At 39.6% G+C, this 23606-nt stretch overlaps 1 protein-coding gene across 1 annotated transcript in view; it reads left to right on the top strand.

Moving 5' to 3' along the window:
• Nucleotides 1-23606, top strand: part of f (espin protein forked) — a 438384-nt gene that overhangs the window by 27970 nt on the left and 386808 nt on the right. The window contains exon 2 of the mRNA XM_083132567.1: nt 4577-5151. Within this exon, the coding sequence (XP_082988693.1) occupies nt 4781-5151 (371 nt within the window). The 5' untranslated portion in view covers nt 4577-4780. The remainder of the gene's footprint in view (nt 1-4576; nt 5152-23606) is intronic.

Genomic DNA, 23606 nt, shown 5'->3' with positions numbered 1-23606 from the left:
AACTGGTTCAAACGAGTTGTTATCAATAATTAGATTTTGATTATTACCTAACACTTGGTTTCGGCCTGTAAGCATATATTTAGTTTTCTCTTTGTTAACTTCCAAACCTATCTCTTTAGCAGTTTTGAAAAATATTTTAGCATTATTCTTAATTGTATTTATATCATCCCCCAGTAAGTCTACATCATCTGCATATGCTAACAACTGAGTCACACCATTTAATTTTAGTCCTTCGTTAGTTTCTTTTACCTTCCTTACAGCATATTCTAAGGCAAAATTAAAGAGCAATGGAGATAATGCATCTCCTTGTTTTAACCCATCATGAATTGTAAATTTGTCAGACATATTAATACCCACACGAATTTTACTTTCTGTTTCACTGGTGCATATTTTTATCATACTAACAAGCTTCTTAGGTATTCCAAACTCTACTAATATATTATATAATTTATCTCTTTTGACCGAATCATATGCTTTTTTGAAATCAATGAATAGCTGATGGACATTTTGATTATATTCCCACTTTTTTTCAAGTGTCTGTCTGATGTGAAAAATTTGATCTGTAGTTGATCTGTTGCGTTTAAATCCACATTGATAATCACCTATAATTTCATTAGCATATGGGGTTAGTCTTGTTAAAAGAATGTTAGATAATATTTTATATCTTGTTGAGAGTAGAGAAATTCCACGGTAATTATTGCAGTTCATTTTATCACCTTTTTTAAACACAGGAACAATTATGGATTCTTTCCACTGTTGAGGGATTTCTTCTTTATTACATATTAAACAAATTAATTTATGAATTTGACAAATTAATGAATTTCCACCATATTTAATTAACTCAGCTGGTATTAAATCAATGCCAGGTGCTTTGTTATTCTTTAGCCTTTTAATAGCATCTTTAACTTCAGTGAAGTTAGGTTCTGGGACTAAAGGTTCTGCTGTGTGTACTTCATTTACTTCTGATTTATCTCCTACGTGGACATTTAAAAGGTCATTAAAGTAGTTCTTCCATCTATTTAGAATATCGCTTGGGTCAGCTAGAAAATCACCGTCTCTATCTTTTATCAAGTTTACTCTAGGTTGCCACCCCTTTCTAAACTCATTTACACCTTTATATAAATCTCTGATATTTTTATTTTTGCTGTTTGTTTCAATTTCGTTAATTTTGCTTTTCAAGTAATCTCTTTTTTTACTTCTAAACGTGCGGTTAACTTCTCGCTTTATTATATTATAATTGCTTAGATTTGTATCATCCGAGTTATTTAACCACCTAAGTCTAGCCTGATTTCTTATTTCTATTAGATTATGACATTCATTATCAAACCATGGCTTACTTTTTCTCGGTTTATGGTATCCTATACTTTCTTTAGCTGCTGATTCTATTGCATTACGTATGTGCTCCCAATTCTTATTTACGTCTGTTTCATTTATATTTTCATCATCATTTAAATCCTGCAAAACATCAAATCTATTTGACAGTTTAATTTGGTAATCTTTCTTAATTCTTTCATCAGTAAACTTTCCTCTATCAAATTTTATAACTTTTAGATTTTGTTGCTTATGATTTATCACTGAGAGTCTTTCTCTTAATTTAGCAATTACTAAATAATGGTCACTGGCACAGTCAGCACCTCTATGCGTACGAACGTCAATTATACTAGTATGCCTTCTCTTATCAATGAGAATATGATCTATCTGATTATGAGTTTTACCATCTGGAGAAGACCAGGTATATTTATGGATATCTTTATGTTTAAAAGTGGTACTTTTCACAATTAAATTCTTTGAGGTTGCAAAAGTAATCAATCTTATACCATTATCATTACTTAATTCATGAAGACTTTCTTTACCAATCGTGGGTTTAAATGGCTCTTCTTTGCCAATCTGTGCATTACAGTCACCTAACAGAATTTTCATATCATACTGAGAAAATTTATCAAAGACCTGTTCTAACTCTGTATAAAAATCATCTTTAGTATTATCATCTTTATCTTCCGTTGGTGCATGTATGTTTATTAAAATAATTTTACACCACCTACCCTGTAAAACTGCATATGATATCCTATCATTAATAAATTCTATTGTTTTAAGAGCCGAGATAATTCTATTATTTATGAAAAAGCCTGTTCCAAAATTATGATTTTCAGTACCACCATAGAAAAAAGTATAATTTTTAGTTTTACAATTTCCTTCTCCTGGCCACCTAACTTCCTGGACAGCTACTACATCTAATTTATACCTGACTATCTCATTAACTGTACACTGAAATGCCCCAGGCCGGTAAAGGCTCAGAACATTCCAGGTGCCTAATTTAATATCCTTATTCCTAACGTAGATCTTATCCTTAGTCCAGGGACCTCCCAAAGTAGTCCCCACCCGGAGATCCGAACGGGGGACTATTTTACCTCCGGAATATTTTACCTTGGGAACATCCATGGCCTTATATTGCTGATTCTTGACATGGCTTTTTACAGTGCAGAGTTGTCAGCTCTACGCCTAACCCCCAATATGAATGGAGGAACTACTACACAAGACAAACACAAACACATTAGACAGCACAACTACTACACAAGACACACACAAACACTTCACAACTATAACACAATATAAACACAAACACACCACAACTACTACACAAGACAAACACAAACAAATTAGACAGCACAACTACTACGCAAAACAAACATATCATTATTCGATTTATGATATGATTTATTAGACTTTTAACAACTCTGTAAAAAAGTATGACGTATTTCTGTTCCGGGGAAAGACGTTAATGACATTATATTAAATGCGTATTTGGTACATTAATGCTTAAAAAATAATATGAGTATCGCCACAGTTCATTTCGAAACATATCACAAGAGGGCAGTGAGTTTATAATATTCTTCATATTTAGAAGCTATTACTCCCTCTGTTCCATAATTATAGTCCGGTATGCCAAAATGGTGACTTTTTATTTATGTTCTTTTGGATACTTGATCGGCCAATTTGTACTGATCCTTGAGTAATAACGTTGTATGAAACATTCCCGTGTTTCGTTTTCTTCTTCTGTATACACAAGTGTCACAGTTTGCCTATCGGACAATTATTATGGGACAACAAAACAAAATTGTACCGGGCAATAATTATGGGACAGAGGGAGTATTTATTTAAACTGCATTCTCACACAGTGATAAATAATATGTAAAATATACGTTTCTGAAACCATATAGATTAATTTATTTCTTATTTTCAATGTATCAACTTTATCGTCAGTAAACCTGTAATCATTTTGACGAGTTGAGTTCAAGTACTTTGAGTATATACAGTTTCTTCATCGTTCAAATCACCATTTCGTAAATATTTGTACACGCAGATCTGCATATTGCTGTTTTTCACCGCATTGGCCGCACGGCCAGAGGAGGACATTGCCACTTATATGGTTAAAGTTATAGCTTGTTATCGAACACACCCAGTTTTGTAATGAACGTATAATGGAAGTTTAGAATTGAAATGAGACAATACATTTTAAACTTCTATTAGCCTCGCACAATTCTCAGTATAACCTTCAACATGTTCTGTTATTGCTCTTAGGTAATAATACGAAATATATATATATATGAATTAAATGATTATATAAAACACCCGCACTTCAGACCAAGAAGCAAAAATCTGATAAAATTTTGGTTATGGGCCCCGCGAATATTGTATGCCCAAGGCCCCGCACCCACCTTGGGTGGACCCTGGTTTTCTGCCACTTTTGGCAAATCGCGACAATGAGGATGTGGTGATTAGGTGAGAGTGAAGGGAAAGTCACAAGGAACACCCATGCTCTTGTCGGGACTCGAACCTGGGAACTTCGATGGCGAGAACGAAAGTCGATCACTTAACGCACTCGGTCTTTGAGCCTGTTAGGGAGAGTGGGAGGGCAATTGTGTTGATACGAAGATAGTCCAAAGAGATTAAGTTTGTGTCACATATAACTCTTCGGTAAACAACATGGAAAGTACACATTCCACAATGAACAATTGCAATAGGGTAGGAAAAGAAACACGTCGTGACAAAATGATTCACTTTTTCCCACTTTCTTCCATTTACGAAACGGGGACACGACAGAACCAAGAGATTCAGGGCCAAGGTTGGCTGTAAACAATGACGTCACCTAAGATGGCTGGCATTCTTCCTCTTCGCCTCTTAAGTACATCTTCACTCCCCCCTCTACTCTCGTGTCACACATGAAAACATCTTGGATGCGGTAGATCCCTAATTCGTCCGCCTTTGTTGCTCAGGGAGGCTATAGAAAGTAAGAAAATTGGCCAAAGCTGGGAACAACAATGCTCTCTCGCACTGACCGCCGTGGCATGGTCCCACACACACTCAAGTATGGGAAGAAAGAAAGTTCTGATCCGTTCACCACGGTGCCAGGTTGAAAATCCGATAATGCAGAGCGCAGAAGGCTTCTATTATAATTGGTATCTGGAGAGCGCATCCATGCGTACAGGTGTTTTGCACGTCAACATTAATTTGTTTACATGTTCGTAACAAAGGAGGGGAATGCGTGTGATATGATTTTCTCTCCTCTCCCTTTCAGGATTGTGAACCGGAGCTGCTCAGTCGCTGTTCGACTCCCGAACGATGCACACGGAAGCTTAGTGCCAGCGTTGAAGTATCTAGGCTGACACAGCGGCGCGACGGGAGGCCATCTTGGTCTCCAGATCTTGGTCCTTTTGGCGCCCAACAAGGGCCCATCGCTACCAGAGGTGTTAGTGACAGTGTAGTGAACACGGGGGAGGAAATGTGCCTGCTTGAACTCCTGAGGCTTCATGTTGAAGCCAACTACATGAAGAAGCCGAGGAAACGATACCTGTGCTGCAAGAGACCTCGCGAGGTGTTCAAGAACGTCCACAGCCCCGGTAGCTTCACGGGGATCAACTACGGGACGTACATCATGCACAATAATAAGGATAGCTTGCTGGTAGCTCCAGAGAGCTACGAGCCGAAGAGCTATGGAGAGACTGAAACGACGACTTTGCCAGCGGTGGACAGTCACTCGGAACCGGAGACTGAGGAGGGGAAAGCAATGAAGGACATGGAAGCAATGGAGGAGGACAAGAAGACGACTCATCAGAACATCCTGAACGAGCTACAGCTGGCTGGGGAGGACAAGTGAGTACCTTTTTCCTTTATTTTTTTATAGATTTCCGCCTATTATTAAATGTGTATAAATTGTTATTATGCTAAGGTACTTTGCATAAGTGACTTGTATATACTGAGTTATTATAGATCCCTTAATGCCTATTTTGTTCCTGTGGTCAGAAGTATTTCTCCAATCAGCGGCGTACGCACGTGGAGCAGATGGGGCTACAGCCTATCCAAAAATATTGAAAAAAAATCACAATAAAAGAAACTCGGGTAAAACCAAAGTGGCAACTGAAAATTCCCTTAAAATGATCCTCAGTTACCATTTTCGTCTTTGAACAACTCTTAAAACGAAGGTTCAAAATGGTAATTTTGAAATATTTTAATGTGTAACCTCCCCAAAAGAATCCGCACCTATGTAATATTCACTTTTACAAATTCAGGCCATTCATTATTCACTCTGTTGAAATTTAGTGCCTACTGTATCTCTTTCCAGTGCCTATTCTCTATAGTTTTAGTGTCCTTTTTGCCTGTTTTAGTGTCCAGAATTCCGGACTCATTGTGCATGTGTGAGTTAAGAACAGTCTTCGTTGACAAAGTAACATACTCTGAGGTAGTTAATCGAAAGAGTAATTAATTTAAATTTAAAATTACTTACATGACAAATACTTCACGTCATTCAAAATACTACTTCAGTTACTTATGTATTATGTATAGAGATTTCCTAAGTAACTGAGTAAAATAATCTAATTTAATAATTAATTTAAGAAAAGTATGCGAGTTACAGTTCCTTAGTTAAAAAAGTAAAGCAGTTAGTTACTTAGTTGAGAAATAACTCGGTTACAGTTACTCCGTGGAATAAGTAACTTGCAGTGGCGGCGATTAGCGGGAACGAGGGGGTCCACCCACTTTTTGATCTTTTTCGCCTCTGCACGACAGTATCTTAATACTAAGCCTTATCTACCGAAAGTAGGTAAATTGGCTCCCTAGTTTTGGCACCCAATCGCTGCTACTGGTAACTCGCTTGCAGCTATTTAGTCGAAGATGTAGCACACTGTAATTGATTGAAGAATGAAATCAGTTGAAACTGCGAAATTTAAGAAAAAACCCAGGCATTTACTTAATCGCAAGCTCGTTATGTATTTAACGTAGTACTGTGGTTAACTGGAGAGTGGCATGGCGTTATGATGTTCACCATATCCGCAGAGCTTTTCTTCGAAGCGTAGGCCACCTCAAGAAACAAATGGCAAACGCTTTCTTTTTGGCTGCCATTGGTCAAGTCTTGGAGGGAAGCTCCTTTGTCCCCCGGTGTTGCTTACGGTGAGCCTCGATCGCTTCCGTTCTCAGCTTTTACTTGTGGTTCATTTTTAAGAATAAGCATGACTGAAAGCTGTTAGCGACTTTTGGTCAATGACGTAATGAAGCAGCATTGGTTTCTAGCGATTTAGTTCTGTGGTGTCAATCACAGGTGTCTTGCAGCAATACTATTCGATCGCGGAAGACAAGACTAGCTCGAGAAGATGAATCTACACGAAAAGAGGAGGAAGCTACAAAACAAGGGGCCCCGGCTTTGATACCCGGTGGAGGCACACTTCAAAATGTAGGTGCAGTCACGATTAGCCTTTCTGTGCATAAAGTGGACTTGAAACAACAATTCAATTCAATGAGCGAAATGACGCTGTAGGTTTCAGATCAGTATTTCGTTAGTGGCTTGCTTTATTCTCGCCCACTCTGTAATGTTTGTCATTTACAACTCGTAATGCAAAAGACTGCAACGTACTCCAATGGCGCTGTTTTAATACATACTCTATAGCGCATACAGTACACGTATTAAAGAATACATTAGTTGTTTCACTTGCAAAACAACGGGCACTGGCTCATTGACGAAACTATCTCAATATATGTACTGGTCAAAACAAGTTTTGCATATAACATTTTTTTTATTTTCTGCATCACAGAAGCCACACATGTCGATACCTCCGACACAAAACATATTTAAAGAAAAATTCTGAAAGATATAACCAAAGAAACAAGGTTGTTTTCCTAACCAAAGTAAGATGCAACAAAAAGATCACCAATTACCAAGGTGAGTAAACCTATCAGAAACCCCTCAACGTCTATTCAGTAACGTGTGTGGCCTCCACGAACACGTAGACATTCTCAAACACGACGGGGCATGCTGAAAACCAGGTTATTCAATGCATGTTGTGGAAGATTGTCCCATTCCTGAATGGCAGCCTGCTTCAGATCACGTAGGGTTTGTGGTGGGTGAGGGCGGTTTGTAATGGCACGTTTCAGAAGGTGCCAGGCATGTTGGATATAATTCATATCGGAGGAGACTGCTGGCCAGTCCATCCGACGGATTGCATGCCTTCGAAGGAAAAGGCCCGAGCACGGTGAGGACAAGCATTATCGTCCACCAACGTTAACCAACATCCTGCGCAAATGCCCTAACGACGGGTCGAAGAACACTGTCCTCGTATGTCTGTGCATCCATATTACCTTGTATGTGAACTAATGGCGTCCGACGACCCAACATGATTCCTGCCCAGAACAGTGCCGAACCACCCTACCCTGTTGCTGGAAGCTTTCCACCATGAACGATTCATTGAAACGCTGCCCATTTGCTCTCCAGACATATATAGGGGCTATCCACGAGTAAACAAAAACATATCGAACGGCACAATCGATTGTGGAACTGTAGCACAACAACTTCCGGTTCACGGCGGCCGGGTAATTCAAGCGCGTACTTGTGGCCTTTCTTCTTGTTTTGTATACCGGATGAAATGGATCATATAAAAGCACTTGACGACGAGGAGAATAAGAGATATCAGGACAAAGTAGAGGCCTTTGCATATCAATTGGATGAGCATATAGGAAGTAATACGGCATTATTCCAGGATGAGATCCATTTGCTAATCGTCGTTGCATTGGCGATATTTGTAGCCTACATATTTAATAGAAAGTAATTTTTCCTACAGAGCGAGAGCGCTTAAAGCATGTAAATCTTTGGATGCATACATTTATGTTTTAAGTGAAAAAGTGTGAGATGTACGGGCATATAAAAAACAGGAAAAGGAGCTTTTTTTGTTCTTTCTTCAGTCAGGGCGAATCAGAGGGATGCGGTTTCGTTCCCGTTTGAACGCAGAAATACAAAACGCTCATTGTTATTTTAAGTCAATTTTCTGCTATTTGTGTTAAACATGACGATGAAGGTGAATAATAAACTGGAAAAATTACTGATGGGACAAACACAATGACACACCATTGCCTGACCATGGTGTTCAAACCTAGGACCTCTTCTCTATCAATGTTGAAAATATTTCCATTGCAAAAGACGAAAATTAATAATAGTACCGGCACTTAATTTTCTGGTTACAAAAAAAAAAAATATTTCCTCTGGTTACACACACACAAAAAAATCTGGTTACACAAAAATTTAGTACAGTTCGTGTGTACTTCAAGAACGTAACGTGTAACCTATCTGACCATGACCGAGCATTTTTTGAAAGGAAAAGTAATATTTTTGCTCATATCACTAGAGAGAAAATCGAGATTTAAGAATTTCTCTTATACCTTTAATGAAGTGCAAGGTGTGTGGGACGCAAAATTTTTGGTTGGGAAGGGAACAGGACGGGGTATTTTTAAAGTCCTAACGTTCAAAACTGGGAAAATAATGTTATTTCCCCACTAAATTGGGAGATTATAGGAGCGGAAAATATTCAACATTACCCTATACTAAAAAAATATTAATTATACACACAATTTCACTCTCGGGTGATGATTTATTTTGCATTTCTGGAATAAAAAACTGCTAATTTCAATAAATTTCGGACATTTAGTACAAAAAAAAATATGTAGGGAATAAACTACTTTTAAACTCTTATCATTTTTTCCGAAATCTTTATCGGACCGGGATTTTTTTTTCAGGTTCCGACTTTTTGGTTTCCTGCACATCCTTTGTTATTACTGGGGAGTCTACTCCTTGCTAATGGACTTCCAATTTTCACGCCTGACAGCTTGAATGCAATAATTTTGGCGCCTAGATCTCGAGGAAATTGATGAAGAAAGATCCGTGAAAGATTATTTAGCCCTGATCGTAGTTTACATCCTCCTTGTACACACTCATTCGTTCCTTTCATACATGACACAATCTCAGCTCCCTTTAGCAGCATGTTATGAGCCTACGAACCGGAAGTTGTTGTGCTACAAGTATGGCGTCTGCGCGAAGACACTTCCTTCCGGTGGATAGCCCCTATAGTGTTGTCATCGGGGTGCAGACTAACGCGCACTTCATCTGTAAACAGTGTTTGTGACCTCTGTTCCCAGGTCCAGTTTTCATGTTGTCTGACCCATCTTACGCGTAGTGCCGTATGTCGTGCAGTGAGTCGGGATGGACGGACATGAATCCCTATATCGTGCAGTCGGTTTTGCGCCGTTTGGGTGGACACCATGATCCCTGAGTCCTCACGGAGCTCCTTCTGGAGTTGGGTTGCTGTGCACGTAGGACGTCTGCGCGCAGAAATATGGATATGCCTGTCTTGTGCAGCCGTTGATGTGCATGGTCTTTCTTCTCCGGGCCTATCTGCTATTGAATGGGTCTCCTGGAATTTCTTCCACACTCTAGAAACGTCACTTTGATTACAGCCTACCCGATGTGCTACGTCCACTTGCTTCATACCTTCCTGTAGTAGAGTTACTATTCTGATTCTATCCACTGCCGAAAGTGTGTTTCGTGGCATTTCTAAAATGTAAACTCACACCATGACAACCATTACAACCTGCCTTAAGACGTCCTGTGCTTTATACCCCTCCCCCTCCCGTTCTCACGAACTGCGAGACAATCGGTGGGTGAATCACGAGGTTTAAAAGTGAAACATGCTTCAAAACCCGTCCACAGACATGTACCTGCTCTTTTGTGTGTTGAATTGGCCTTCGGTTAATGTGTGCGCTTCAAAGGTATGGAGATTTGTGGCGTCAGTGATGCAGAATATGAAAAACTTGCAATATGCAATACCTTTTTTGACCAGTATAGATGAGATTAATGGTTACTTAATGTTACAAAAAATGTGTCGAATTTCACATTGTTTACATTGTGTCTCATCAATTAAATAAGAACTTCCTCTTTTAAATTACATCTCTTCCTCTTTAAATTGATTAGCTATTGCTTGAAATCCGCGTAACTGGATGTGTCTGTCTTGCTGTGTGTTTCATCTAATGTTCTCTGCACTCTTCGCATCACAATGGCAAATACTACTTACCAGAATGTTACATGATATGCTTCCGTGTATGCTATGAAAATGCTTAAGCCTTTTGAGAGCATTTACGTAGCATTTATACTAGCAAAATTATTGAAGGAAATGCTTCCGTCGAAAATATAACATCGCAATGTAAATATACCCATAACATCCTACAACTATTTCACAAATCAAGTTACAAGACCTCGAATATCGTAAGACCAGAATGGACAACAATATTCAGTAAGTATAGTCCTGAAGAACGTGAAGGATATTAATTACCGTGTCGGAACATACATAATAGTACCTGAACTCAGCAACCTTGGCTAGAAATCGCAAAAAATAGGTGGTGAGAGTCAATAAAATAGCTACGACCTTATCTTGCCGCTAAATGGCATAAATACGAGGGGTGACTGAAAAGTTCTCGGCCTACCCATGATGCATTTATCGTAGCTGAATGTTACTTTAGCTAATCATAATATATGCCTTTGCAAAGCCCCATACCAAATTTCATAGTACTATCTTTTTTTGTGTTTCCGATTTTGATGTTTGAAGTGCAGACGGTGAGCATTTTCTGAAAAATGGATAAAGTGAGCATTCGTGCGGTTATCCAATACCTCCTGAAAAAATGCATGAGTGGATAGGACATCCACAAGGACATGATGGAAACATTGGGGGAGGATGCCCCATCGTATTCTACTGTGAAAAAGTGGGTGGCGGAATTCAAGAGGGGGAGCACCTCTGTCCAAGATGCACGTCCCAGTGGAAGGCGGGCAACGGCCTGTACTGAAGAAAACATCACAGCAATACAGGATCTTTTTATGGCAGACCGGCGAGTGACAGAACGTTACATCGCAGAGAAAGTGGGGATGTCCCAGGAACGCGTTGGACATATACTAACAGTTGTGCTGGACATGCACAAGGTGTCATGTCGATGGGTCCCGAAAATGTTGAGTGCTGAGAACAAACGTCAGAGACACCTCTTGTCTGCAGCAAACTTGACCCTCCTTCAGGCTGATCCTGAGACATTTCTCCAACGTTTTGTAACCATGGACGAAGCATGGGTCCACCACTTTCAGCCAGAGTCCAAGGTGCAATCAAAACAGTGGAAACACCCCTCCTCCCCCACCCCCAAAAAGTTAAAGTCAGTGAAATCAGCTGGCAAGGTGATGGTCTCTGTTTTTTGGTATGCGAGGGGTGTCATCCTGACTGAGTAGCTAAAAAATGGTGAAACGGTGAACGGTGCGAATTATGATAGCTCAACTAAAGCGTTTGAGGGAGGCCATCAAGGTGAAACGTCGTGGAATGTTGAAGAAGCGCGTCCTTTCCCACCAAAACAATGCACCCGCGCACACGTCCACCATTGCAATGTCCGCCATCGAGTCCTGCGGCTTCGAACTGCTTCGACACCCTCCCTATTCGCCAGAATTGGCTCCCTCAGACATTCATCTGTTCCCTAAACTCAAGCAACACCTCGGTGGAATCCATTTTCCATCAGATGATGACGTCATGGCTGCGGTGGAGGACCTTTTTGCAGTGCAGGATGAAACGTTCTACAAGAAAGGTATCATGGGTCTGCTGCACCGGTGGCAAAAGTGTGTGGCGCTGAAAGGGGGCTATGTTGAAAAATAGCCATGAAAGATTGAGCTCCTGGCAACCCTTCATGGGTAGGCCGAGAACTTTTCAGTCACCCCTCGTATCTTACTTCTGATGTCACGTTTTGTTCTACACAGCCATACTGATTAATTGATTGATTTGCTTTAAAGTTATAAAGAATTCAGCAAATACACTATTTACACTACTTTCTTCATAGGGGATGTAGATCTCGTAATGAAAACAAAGTTTTTTGTATATTTCTTCCAATAAAATAAAATCATAAACTTCACTAAAACTTCACTAACTCTTCTAAAACCAAGAGCTAGTATTCTTATTATCTGATCTGTTTGTGCAGCTTGCAAAGAAGAGAAGAATGAATTCTAGTGGAGAGGTTAATATTATTATAACATGCCAATCATTTTACCTCACAATGGACCTCGCTGTAGCGTCGTCGCCTTGTAATCATGGGATTCTGAGTTCGATTCCCCGCGGAGGCACGTAGTATTTCGGATCCCCTTTTAACCCTGCGTTGGTCGCGCACGGTTTCTCGTTCCGGGTGTGGGATTTGAACGTCGTTATTTATCAATGATTGTTTTGTCAACACCCCCCCCCCCCCCTCTGTCCTCTGAGTTTCTAACTTCCTCTTTTACCCGACGATTTTGTTTCAAGTGTTACTAAGTTATTCGAGCCGCTAGGGAGGGTTCGTTGAAGCCTCTTGCTGTCTTGAGTCCATGCGCGGCTATAGGCGTACCTAGTTTTTGCTGAAAATCCGATATACCGTTCCATGCACGATTAACGAAGAGTACCTTTTTATAATTTTATAGAATTTCAATTTTTATAGTTTTATAGAATCTCAATTGTTGAAAGAAAAGACCTAATCGTAACAATTGAGGATTTGTCCTTTTAGATCATTGATTTAGCATATTATAAAAACCCGGTCTCTGAGATCGTGACGTACCTTTTCTCACGCAACCCATGAAGGGTAAAACTGTACTTCCAGTACCGATTAAAGCGGGCTTTAAAAACGAGATCTAATCTTTTATTAGTTAATCTGCCGTAAGGAGGCGAGGTTATTGATAATCTTATTATGTCGTTCTCTTTCCGTTGGGTGGTGCTTAGCACAGTGCGCTACAACAACAGGAGTCCACGGTTTGAATCCCAGGCTGGGCATGGGTGTTCTTTGTGAATGCCTCTTCGATTTCGTCATATCATCACTCATCCTCATCGTCGCGATTAGCTAAAAGTGGCAGAAAGCCGGCGCTAAATAACTTACTTAATTACTCTCTAAGACTTCTTAAAGGCGGAGGTTTATGGCTGCAGCAACACAAGCCTTCCATCTGTCCCTATGCTGGGCAAGATCAATCTAATCTTTTCCATCCTTTAGGTCCATCTCAACGTTATCCCTCCATCTTTGTGTGGGCCTTCCTCCAGGTCTCTTACCATCAGGTTTTCCAACAAGAATCCTGTAAACTCTTCTTCCCTCTCCAATTCCTGCCACCTAAGTCTCCTTGATTTAATTATTCAAGCTACGTAACAAAAATTAAAATGCAAACATAGAAAAATCTTTCCGAAGGAGATTGCTACTGCTCTCTGCACGAAAATAGACCAGTGAAGGTCAGAGCATCCCCTTGCCTCCTCCACACCCCTGGCACTCCACATTTCTTCTAAGCTGCTCAGTCGACACTTGACGCGTTGTACGTATCCGGATGATTTCGTCGGTTGAAATTGTGGCTTACTGGCAACACTGTAGGTGGGCGGCGTGACCTTGATTGGACTATTTTCATGGCTCTAGCTTTAGGTGGCTAGCTGACGTACAAAGAATGTTAAGTTCAAACTAGCAATCAATTTGAGGGACACGCTGGTGGTCGTCGTTGAATACACCATTCCAGCATTCACCTTGAGGCACTGAAGAGGAAAAACGCTTCTCAATCGGGTTGCAAACATAGCCTGAACCTCAAACAAAATAATCCAAGAAGGAAAGGAGTTCCCAACAGCTACCAGACGTGTACGGATGTATCACCATCAGTTCACGTTCAGTAGAAACTGGACTTGGTTTCGCTTCGCCTGCAACAATACACAGAATTCCTGCATATATTAACATTGTTTCAGGGAAAAGAGTTTTCCGTATCTTTCTCTCCGGAATAATATCCAGCGTACAATCCAGTTCAACAAAACTTAGAAAATACAGACGATCTTTCGTAGATTATGTCGAGTTGGCTTATTTTTCTATGACATTAGAGATCTACCAATAAATTGAACATTAACGAAGTGGTTGGTAATATTTCGCGCCAGTATGTACGTATTTTGCGATACGTAGCAGTGACGGTAGTACCGGATCCACAAATATTGCCCCCCCTCAAAATATTACCAAAGGCCCCCTGTACCTACCTACCTTATATGTGTGTGTGTGTGTGTGTGTGTATATATATATATATATATACATATATATATATGGGGGGGTGATGTTGTGTGTCTCTGTGTGTGTGATTCTTGATCTCATGTTGACAAAGTTACATACAATAGCCTACAGGGTGATTCAAAAGTCCCTTAACACCCCCGATAAAAAATAAAGGAGTTAGGGTAGGTATAATTGGTCAGGAAGAGATTAGGCTTAGGAGGAACCCCATTGGTGTTTTCCAAGCGGACGTCAAGACTAAATGGGGTGTAAAGGCGGCCAGAGCGTGGTGCTGATCACATCACTTCCAGGATGTCCTACATCGAAAATATGTGGGGCCCTACCCAAATTTACCCTAAATGTGCCTTCATGACAGATGCTATATGCAGAGGGAACTTTATATAACTTTACCTTTATCTGTATATATTGTATTCGTTTCTGTACCCATGCGCAACTACGTTTATTTTTTACATACGCGAAGCCTCCACTGTACTATGTCAATGGCTGAGGGCCCCGTGGAGGCTTACTTGTCTCGACCCCGCAGCCTGCACTACGGGGTTTTGCGGCTTGTAGATCCGGCACTGCGGTGGCGTATTCAATGGAAGGCCGTGCTTACACCTAGCTTACCTGTGCCGTACGAGAAACTTACATACCCACCATTTTCTTCATCACTAGATCTCGGATCTTTAGGTGGAAGAAAAGGTGCAGAAAAAAGACCAAAATAGGTTGCCACGTCCTTTCCCATTGCACTAATATTTATTGTTATTAATTATCTTTTCTCTTATATAAATGTGTATTGTTCTGACGCTAAGTCAGCTTACGATACAGGAAGAACTTGAAGCATATTTATTTTTTCACACACGTAACTGTACAAACTTATTAAGAGAAAAAAAAGTAGATTCCAAGCCAATCATTACCTGAATTTGCTAATTAGCGAGCAACAAAGGAACATGACCACATCGAAGTTTTTCGTGTTCACGAAGTGGGCACTGCATTCAACGAAACTTTGTTTTCCCTATTGTTTCAGTGTGTTGTAACATAAGCGAAGCACGTATAAATATGCAGCATGCATGCACGACAATATATGATTATACCCTAATACGCCACGAGTCGTGCTCAACTGAACCTCACGCAGTTCCGTCAGAATAGCAATTAGCTTATTAATATAATTAGTGGGGCGAAATGCTCATGTACACTCGGCGGCAATAAAAAATGGGACACGTAGATCCTGAGATACTCTCTTCCCTGCAATGCGTGTTGCCTAACTCTGCGGCGAGTAAAAGGATTGTAACAGCAAATTTTCAGTGGCAACTTCTACCAGCGCCTTATAGTTAGGCAAGACACATGACGTCTTGCAGGGAAGAGAGTATCTTTACTGCTGCTGACTGTACTTCTTGCAGGACTACATGCTTTTGTGGCCAGGGGTCATGAGTTCGAATCCCGATCCAGCTACCGGTGTTCTTTGTAAGTGTCTCATCGTGTATTTCATCATATCTTCAGTCATCCTGGTCTTCGCGATTAGCCAAAAGTGGAAGTAAAGAGGAAGTAAAACCAATCAATCAATCAGCCAATCCTTGGGTGACCAGTGGTAGAGAGTAAAGTTCTCACCACTAAATGTTTCGGGTTCCAACCCAGACACTGGTGTCCCTGTGTGTGTGTGTGTTGCCTTCATCACCTTCATGCATGGACGTCAGCAGGATTTTTTTCCATGGAGGGGCAAGGAAGGTATTTTTTTTCCAGGGGGGGCAAAGGACACATATTTACCTCCAAAATATTGATGCCCTCTCGAAAAACACTATTTCAGTCTGTAATTATCATGTTTCTTCAACGAATTTATAATAATTAACTTAAATTACTGTGATTGAAATGAAACTATGTGTGAAATATAGAATTTTTAGGTACACATTCATTTTCCAGTTGGGCCGTGGCACCCACTTGCCCCCCCTCTTCCGGACGCCCATGCCTTCATGCTTCATCATTCATCAGTCCTTAAGTCCCCCGGCCAGAAAAGGACTTGAGGAAACCCAGACTTTTCGCCTCCAGTTGTGGGAGTTTCAAGGCGGGGAAAAGCAGTGTTTCTACACGCCTGATTTTTGTCCAGTCGTACACGACACCTCTTCCTGTCAACAAGCTCCCTTCGCTCGCATTTCAGGGAGAGGTAGGGAATCGGAGACCATTTCGTTTGAGGCTTCGCCGTGCTTGTCCTTGTTGAGGACAGTGTTGCCACATTATAAGGGAACAATTTCCCTTTCCAATGGGTAAAATTTCCCTTTTTGGACCAATTTTTCCCTTCACCTATACAAATCATACAATAATAATAATAAGTATTAGTAGTGGTAGTAGCAGTAGCTGTAATTATTATTATTATTAGTGGTGGTGGTGGAAGCAGTAGTATTACCTAGTATTTCCGCTGGTCCATGTCCGTGTGAATAAAAAATATTAATTTTTTCACATACATGTCCCTTTCATTGCCTCCTGACCAGATGTCCCGGGTTTGGATCCTGGACAGGAATACATTTAATCGTTAATCCACATCGTTACTATTATCCGCAGGTGCAGAAAAGCGATGTACTTAACAGAGATATCAATAGATATAGACTATATTCAATGAGCATAAAAAAGGACAGAAAAAATGAAAATGTGAATTTGAAACTGGAACTTGACATATACTGTAATATAGTAGTCAGATGTCTTAAAATTTCCCTGAAATTGTGGTATTTTTCATTGAAATTCCCTTTTTCCCTTTTGGCTAAAATTTCGGTCCGAATTTCCCTGCAAAAGGGAAATTTCCCTTCATGTGGCAACACTGGTTGAGGGTGCCACCTGTTTCGAAAACGACTCGGAACGAAAAATTTGGCAAACGCGTCACCACGGCAACTGGACAAAGCTGATTGGTTCAGCGGTTCATGTGACCCTCTTTGCCTTTCGACAGAAAATATAAAAAATAGAATTTCCAAGTAGATTCTTTGGCCGGAACAACTCTAGTAGGACGCTAGGAGGCAACGGAATACTGTGATATTGTTTATTACAAGATGTTTGCTTAATTTAGACTGATCGAATTTAATTCTCTGTGAATTGAATCGAATAAAATTGAACTGTCAAACAAATCGACTTCATTGGAGAACGACGCACCGAACTCCAAAAGAAAGATATTTTAAACTGTAAAAATTACAAAGAAACTTGATAGAGAGGATGGAGTAACGATTACGGACGAAAAAAGAAATAGTTCAAATTTTCACCACCAGGTGGCACTGAGCCGCTGCAGTAACAACCAGTAACTACTTTATGTCGGTACAGCAGCGTTATGTATGCGCCCTGTCAACAAGAATGAAGCTTTGAAGCATAAGCCAGAGGGCTCTGAGTAGAGGAAATTTAAATTTAAACGCCATATATCCACCTGGTGGTGAAAATTTGAACTGTCTTTTCTCCACCATTGTTCGTTTCTACATAGTCTCTCCATAGCCTCTATACCAAGTTTCATCGCAATCCAATGCTTCAAACGCGTTCCAGAGGGCTCTGGGTAGTGGAAATTTAAATTTAAACGCCATATATCCACCTGGTGGTGAACATTTGAACTGTCTTTTCTCCACCATTATACGTTTCCATATAGTCCCCATGACCTCTATACCAAGTTTCAGCGCAATCCGTTGCTTCAACAGGCTCCAGAGGACTCTTTAATTGTGGACACCGTGTACATTCATCAATAACGTGCTCATTTATCCCCCCCCCCCTCCCTCCACCATTCCCACACAAAATCAGAACACCCTAACAGCCAGTAAATTCTGTTAATTACGGAACGACAGGTTGACGTGGAGAGTTTTCATCAGGAAATTAAGAGTTCCATAAGTTACGGAACGCAAGTCTCGATTGCGCATGCGTAATAAAACCACGTGTATAAGAAAGGAAAAAGGCTCTGTTTTATTACTATTTGATAACTCGCGTGGGAGAAGTGGTGGTTGTTCCTCCCAGGGAACTTTGAGAAATAAAAAACTTCAAACGTGCCGAGCGGTCACCTAAGGAGGGCAGCCCGACTCTTTTTACAGGAAACTAGGAAATTCACACACGATCTGTCTGCGCCATTTTATTCCAGTTTCCTCGTGTTGCCAATTACAAACTTAATTTACGACGTATGTTCGTACTAGCTGGATTCTGTTGGCACGACATTGAAACTGTTGTAGAAGGAATTTTCTCCATTGTTGAACGCTGTTGTGGCAGTCCCTGTGTGTAACAACTGACATACATTGTGTGGTTTTTTTTTAGTAGTTTCATGTGCAATTATTATGGCATGAATTCGATGCATGGGTATTTTCCAATTCGGGAAGCGGGTCAGAATTATAAAATTGCGTTTTGAAAATATTATTTATATTTGTATAATTTTTATGTGTGTGCATATAAAGGATGTCCAAAGAGTCACGTAACCGAGATTTTGGACGCACGTAACTTTTGTACAAAAAACGATAGACACATGAACCTTGCACCGGGTGGGGGGGGGGGGACTTGGCTCCCTATGTTAATGTAATTCGAATGGTAAAATTGTAGCGATATTTTCAACAAAAAGTATTGTTTTCTGTGACTTACAGGCTGTAAGTTACAGCAACTATTATTATTATTATTATTATTTGAAGTAGGGTTACATTTAAGCTTAGTCTGTTTTACACTGATCATCTAACGATAAAAAACAGCTTTTTGTTCTACATGAATTGATGTTTAGTTTACAGTTATGCAAATTGTATATAGATATACAGAATACGGAAATTACAAGCGTATGTAATTTTAAAAAAAAACATTAGTAGTAGTAGTAATAGAAATGAATAATAATAACCAACAAAAATGAAAACAATAATATCAGTAAAAATAGCAATAATAATAATAATATTATTAATGATAGACCTAATAATAATTGTAGAGGAAAAGGTCTAAATATGGGACCCCCTTTTTATTTTGTCATTTACGGAGGAAAAAAATTAAAATATCAAGCACCTGCCTTTAAAGTGCATATCTATGAAATATATACTTAACTGTAATATCATGCTAAAGTATAGAAGGTATCCATTTTTTTTAAAAAAAAAGCAATTTCCAAAAAATAGTAAAATGATGTATTTCAAAATTGTGGTCTAAATATGGGCTACTAGTGGCAATATCACAAAAAGCAATTAAATTTTTTAAAAAACACTCATTTATCGCTAAAACATTATAAAATTCATATTTACGAATAATCTGTTGTTTTGAAAATCACGCGGAACGGGAAAAATCGAAATTAAGAAAAACATCCAAATATTTGTTGAAAATGTGATCTCAACATTAGACCTCATGTTATAGCCCATATTTAGACCACCACGCTATTTTTGTTCTTCAATTTATTTTCGCTCTCTGTGGTACATATTTCGCAAACAAATCATGGCATTATGAAAGCCCACATTTGTTTTATGTGCCGCTAATATCATAACCTATACAAAGCAGATGAGAATTCAGAAAACGCTGAGTTAAAACATACCTGCAAAAAGTTTTCGGAGGTCGCAATTCTATAACAGCGTCCAAGGCGGAAACTAACCACCACTTTCTCTTGCGAATTGGCGCCGCAACCTTTGTCCTTGACAGATAACCAGCTCCAATAGGCTCTGCCAGGCTGCAGCACCCGGGAGCGCTGATAACTCCAAAACCCATATTTAAACCTTCGCCCATATTTAGACCTTCTGCTCTAGTAATAGTAGTAGTAGTAGTAGTAGTGATAATAATAATAGTAATAATAATAATAAAAAAAAGTTTCTGTGACCCTGCCCCCCTTGAGAAAAAATCCTGCGGGCGCCTTTGAGTAAGGGGGAAGAGTTACTAACGTGTAAAGAAGCTTTCGTACGAAGTAAAAGCAAACGTGAATATACAGTTATGGAGTGACAGCCCGCAGTATCGACGGCACGTGCAGTGTTGCCACGTTCAGCACACATCTTTACTCCGTTGAATAAAAATCTGTTAAAATCGGTTTCCCGTTGTGAATTGACAATGACAATGGGTTTTAAAATCAGCTGCAACGAGCTTCAAAACAAGACCTCTGGCAAACAAATTGTTGTGTACCATTCAGAGTTGACCGTTCTACGTTCCTCTAAAGGCACAGTTGCCACATGACCAGTTTTCCCGAAAAAACAGGCGACCATTTGTTTCGATGTGCTTCGAGCGCGAACAACTTTTGTTGGATTGGGTTCATCTTGAAACATCCATACGGTCGACTGCTGTTTACGTTCCGGCTCATATTCCATGATTCGTCACCTGTTACAATCTTATATACGTCTCTTGAAGCACCTCGATTGTATTTATTGAGCATTTGTTTGCACCAATTGACGCGAGCGTCTTTTTGAGTTTTTGTCAAATTGTGTGAGATCCAACGAGAACGTACCTTTCTCACAGCTAAATGATCATGTAATGTTTTATATATGCTGGTGGAACTAAGGCCTATGGTTGCCTCAACCTCACAGTATGTCACATGACGATCTTGCAGTATTAGGTTTTGCACAGCATCAATGTTTTCTTGAACAACAACTGATTTTGGACGACCTTCGCGAATCTCGTCGGTGAGCGAATGGCGGCCACGAATAAATTCGTTATACGAGCGTTTCACAGTGGCAAAGGATGGGGTTTTATCGCCAAATGTGGAAGTAAGTTGATCGATGCACTCTTGTCTTGATAATCCACGTCGAAAATCGTAAAAAATCATAGCACGAAAATGTTCACGAGTTAATTCCATTTTATTGTTGTCGCGCAATCTCCAAGGCAACATAAACAACACAAATGAAGCTATTGACAAAACATTTGAAGTACGTTATGGTCAATAATGCCAGACGATTCCGTGCAAACGTCAAATCGCGCCTAACTTCAATCAGTGTTGCCAAGGCTCAAAATATAAATAGTGGCCCTCGTATTTAAATTTCGTCACGATCAGACCACAAACTTTTCGTTTCTAGAATTTCAGGCAGAGCAATCGTTTGGGAAACAAAAATGACGGCACTTTTTTTTTTTTGATCTCGCGACGATTAAAACAGAAGGCCTACTTAACAAAAGTTTTGGTTACTATAACTTAATGCAGAATTAAACAAGCTAAATTTTGATGAAACTCGTTTTTATGAACGTCTATTTGTTAATTTTATTTGGAGTCGAATCTCGAGTATCTATAATTTTTAACGCCTGGAAACTTACGTCTAAGTACATGAATACAAAGCGGCTTAATGCAGAGCAAAATGTAACTAAGATTATTTCGATGAAACTCTACGAATCCGTGCACTATTTAGGCAATGGTCTTGTGTACTTTCCATTTTTTGAACCCAAGGCATGTCAGTTAATCAGATTTTATATTTCACTGCTTCACTCGGATTTTGTTACGAATAGTGATTCTCTCCAGCTGTAGAATGCATTCTATAGATTAACTATTTCACACCGGCATCTACTCCCGTTTGTAAGATGTATTAATGGATCTATTGTACAGTGTCTCTCAAAAGTTTTAGGACAACGACATTTTAAACTAGGCAACCCAATTTACACAAGGCGTTGGTGGGTTGCGTGTAGAGTTAGGCTCAATTTCAGGGTTGCCACATGCACAATAAATATTTATAAAAAACGCGAAAGAAATAAAAACAAGTGTTAGTGTATAAAAAGTATTAAAAATATCAATATTATATCGCAAGTGACAAAATTCTTTCTGAAAGAAAAATAATAGGTTTTCTAGCATTTCATCGTTGATGAGTCTACAGAAAGGAGAAGAGGTGAGAGAAAACGAGAAGTGACAAAGGACAGGAGAAAGAGAAAGCGAGAGGAGACGAGGAAAAGTAGAGGAGAGAAGAAAGAGAGGATAGACGAGGAGAGGAGATGTAGTGAGGAGAATGGAAAAATATTCTAGGAGAGATGAGGAAAATGGAGCAAAGAAGAGAAAAGAGAAGGAAAACGAGATGAGAGAAGAGTGGAGAGTAGAGTAAAGGAGATAAAAAGAGAAGAACGAAAAGAAGAGGAGAAAAGTGCGTGGAGTCGGAAATCTAAGACAGGAAAGGAGATACGAGGAGTGGAGATGGGTGGGATGGAGATAAGATGCGAGAAAAGTAGGGAAGGCGATATGAGAGAAAAGCAGAGCAGAAGGAGGGGAGAGAAGAAGGAGAAGGATAAGAGAAGAACAGAAGGGACTGAAGAGAAGAGGTAGTTGCAGAAAATATCGTCTCAGCGTCAAGAATTGATGCATTGGTCAAATTATCGACATGAAACATTCAATAACATTTTGAAAAGTATTGGAGAATGTATTAAATCTGTGCGAAATGCCTTTTGGCTTAGTTCAGAGCAAGGTAAAATCTTCCATGTAAGATCTTTGATTTTACCTGCGATTATACCACTAAAAACATGAATGTAATTTTAATATTTATAAGAATTATCCAATTTTTGTCCACTTCTCTGTTCGTTGAAATGGAGATTTTGTAATTTAATATTTCCACTCCCCCCATCGTTAATTCCAAACTGAATCATTCCGTTTCACACGGGGTGAACAATGAACACAATGGGATAGGTCTAAAACTTACGAAATTTTCTGCCACCGGAAGGGTTTGAACCTACGACCACCAGGTTGACAGTCCTGAACGGTAGCCACTACCCTACAAGCTTTCGCTCCTGGAAGTAAGTAGAAGGAGCTGACCAATGTGAAATGTAGATGCAACTCTCCTCCTACATGTAATGTGCAAACAATACTTGTTTGTAACAAAGAAAACGAAGGTAGTACGACTCGGAGAAAACATTTAATGGAGAATTGCACATGATGAGAACTTTTCATTCGATATTTGCGGAGGTTTCCTTGCATTGAACTCGAGTGGGAAAAGGGGTAAAATTAGTATGTCCTGAATTGCCACAAATATAAATAGTTCTTTCATTACTATTTGTCAATTTATTTGAAGCAGTACACAATTATCGTTAAAGTATTATAATTCACGATCTTATACATGAAAATATCCCTTTGAACGTGTGTCAATTCATTTATTTTTTTATTTTTTTATATAAATTCCATTTGCAGAACAATGTATCTACTATACACTGCTATTACAATTAATGTTACCATGCTCTTGTTTGTAATAGAAGGAGAATTAAAAAAAGAACACCTCCTAAGGAGGATCGAACCTGGGACCACAATCAATGCTTTCAAGAATTCTAACCACTACACTACGCCCTTTGCTTCCCTTGGAGCAACAGTTCTTAATTATTCTGTCGCGTCAATATTGTAAACGTTATCCTGCAAA

This window comes from Lepisma saccharinum, chromosome 12 (assembly GCF_977018435.1).
Source record: "Lepisma saccharinum chromosome 12, izLepSacc3.1, whole genome shotgun sequence".
In the NCBI taxonomy this organism is placed as follows: domain Eukaryota; kingdom Metazoa; phylum Arthropoda; class Insecta; order Zygentoma; family Lepismatidae; genus Lepisma; species Lepisma saccharinum.
Note: the sequence above shows the minus strand (reverse complement) of the source record. Positions and strands in the feature narration are given on the sequence as shown.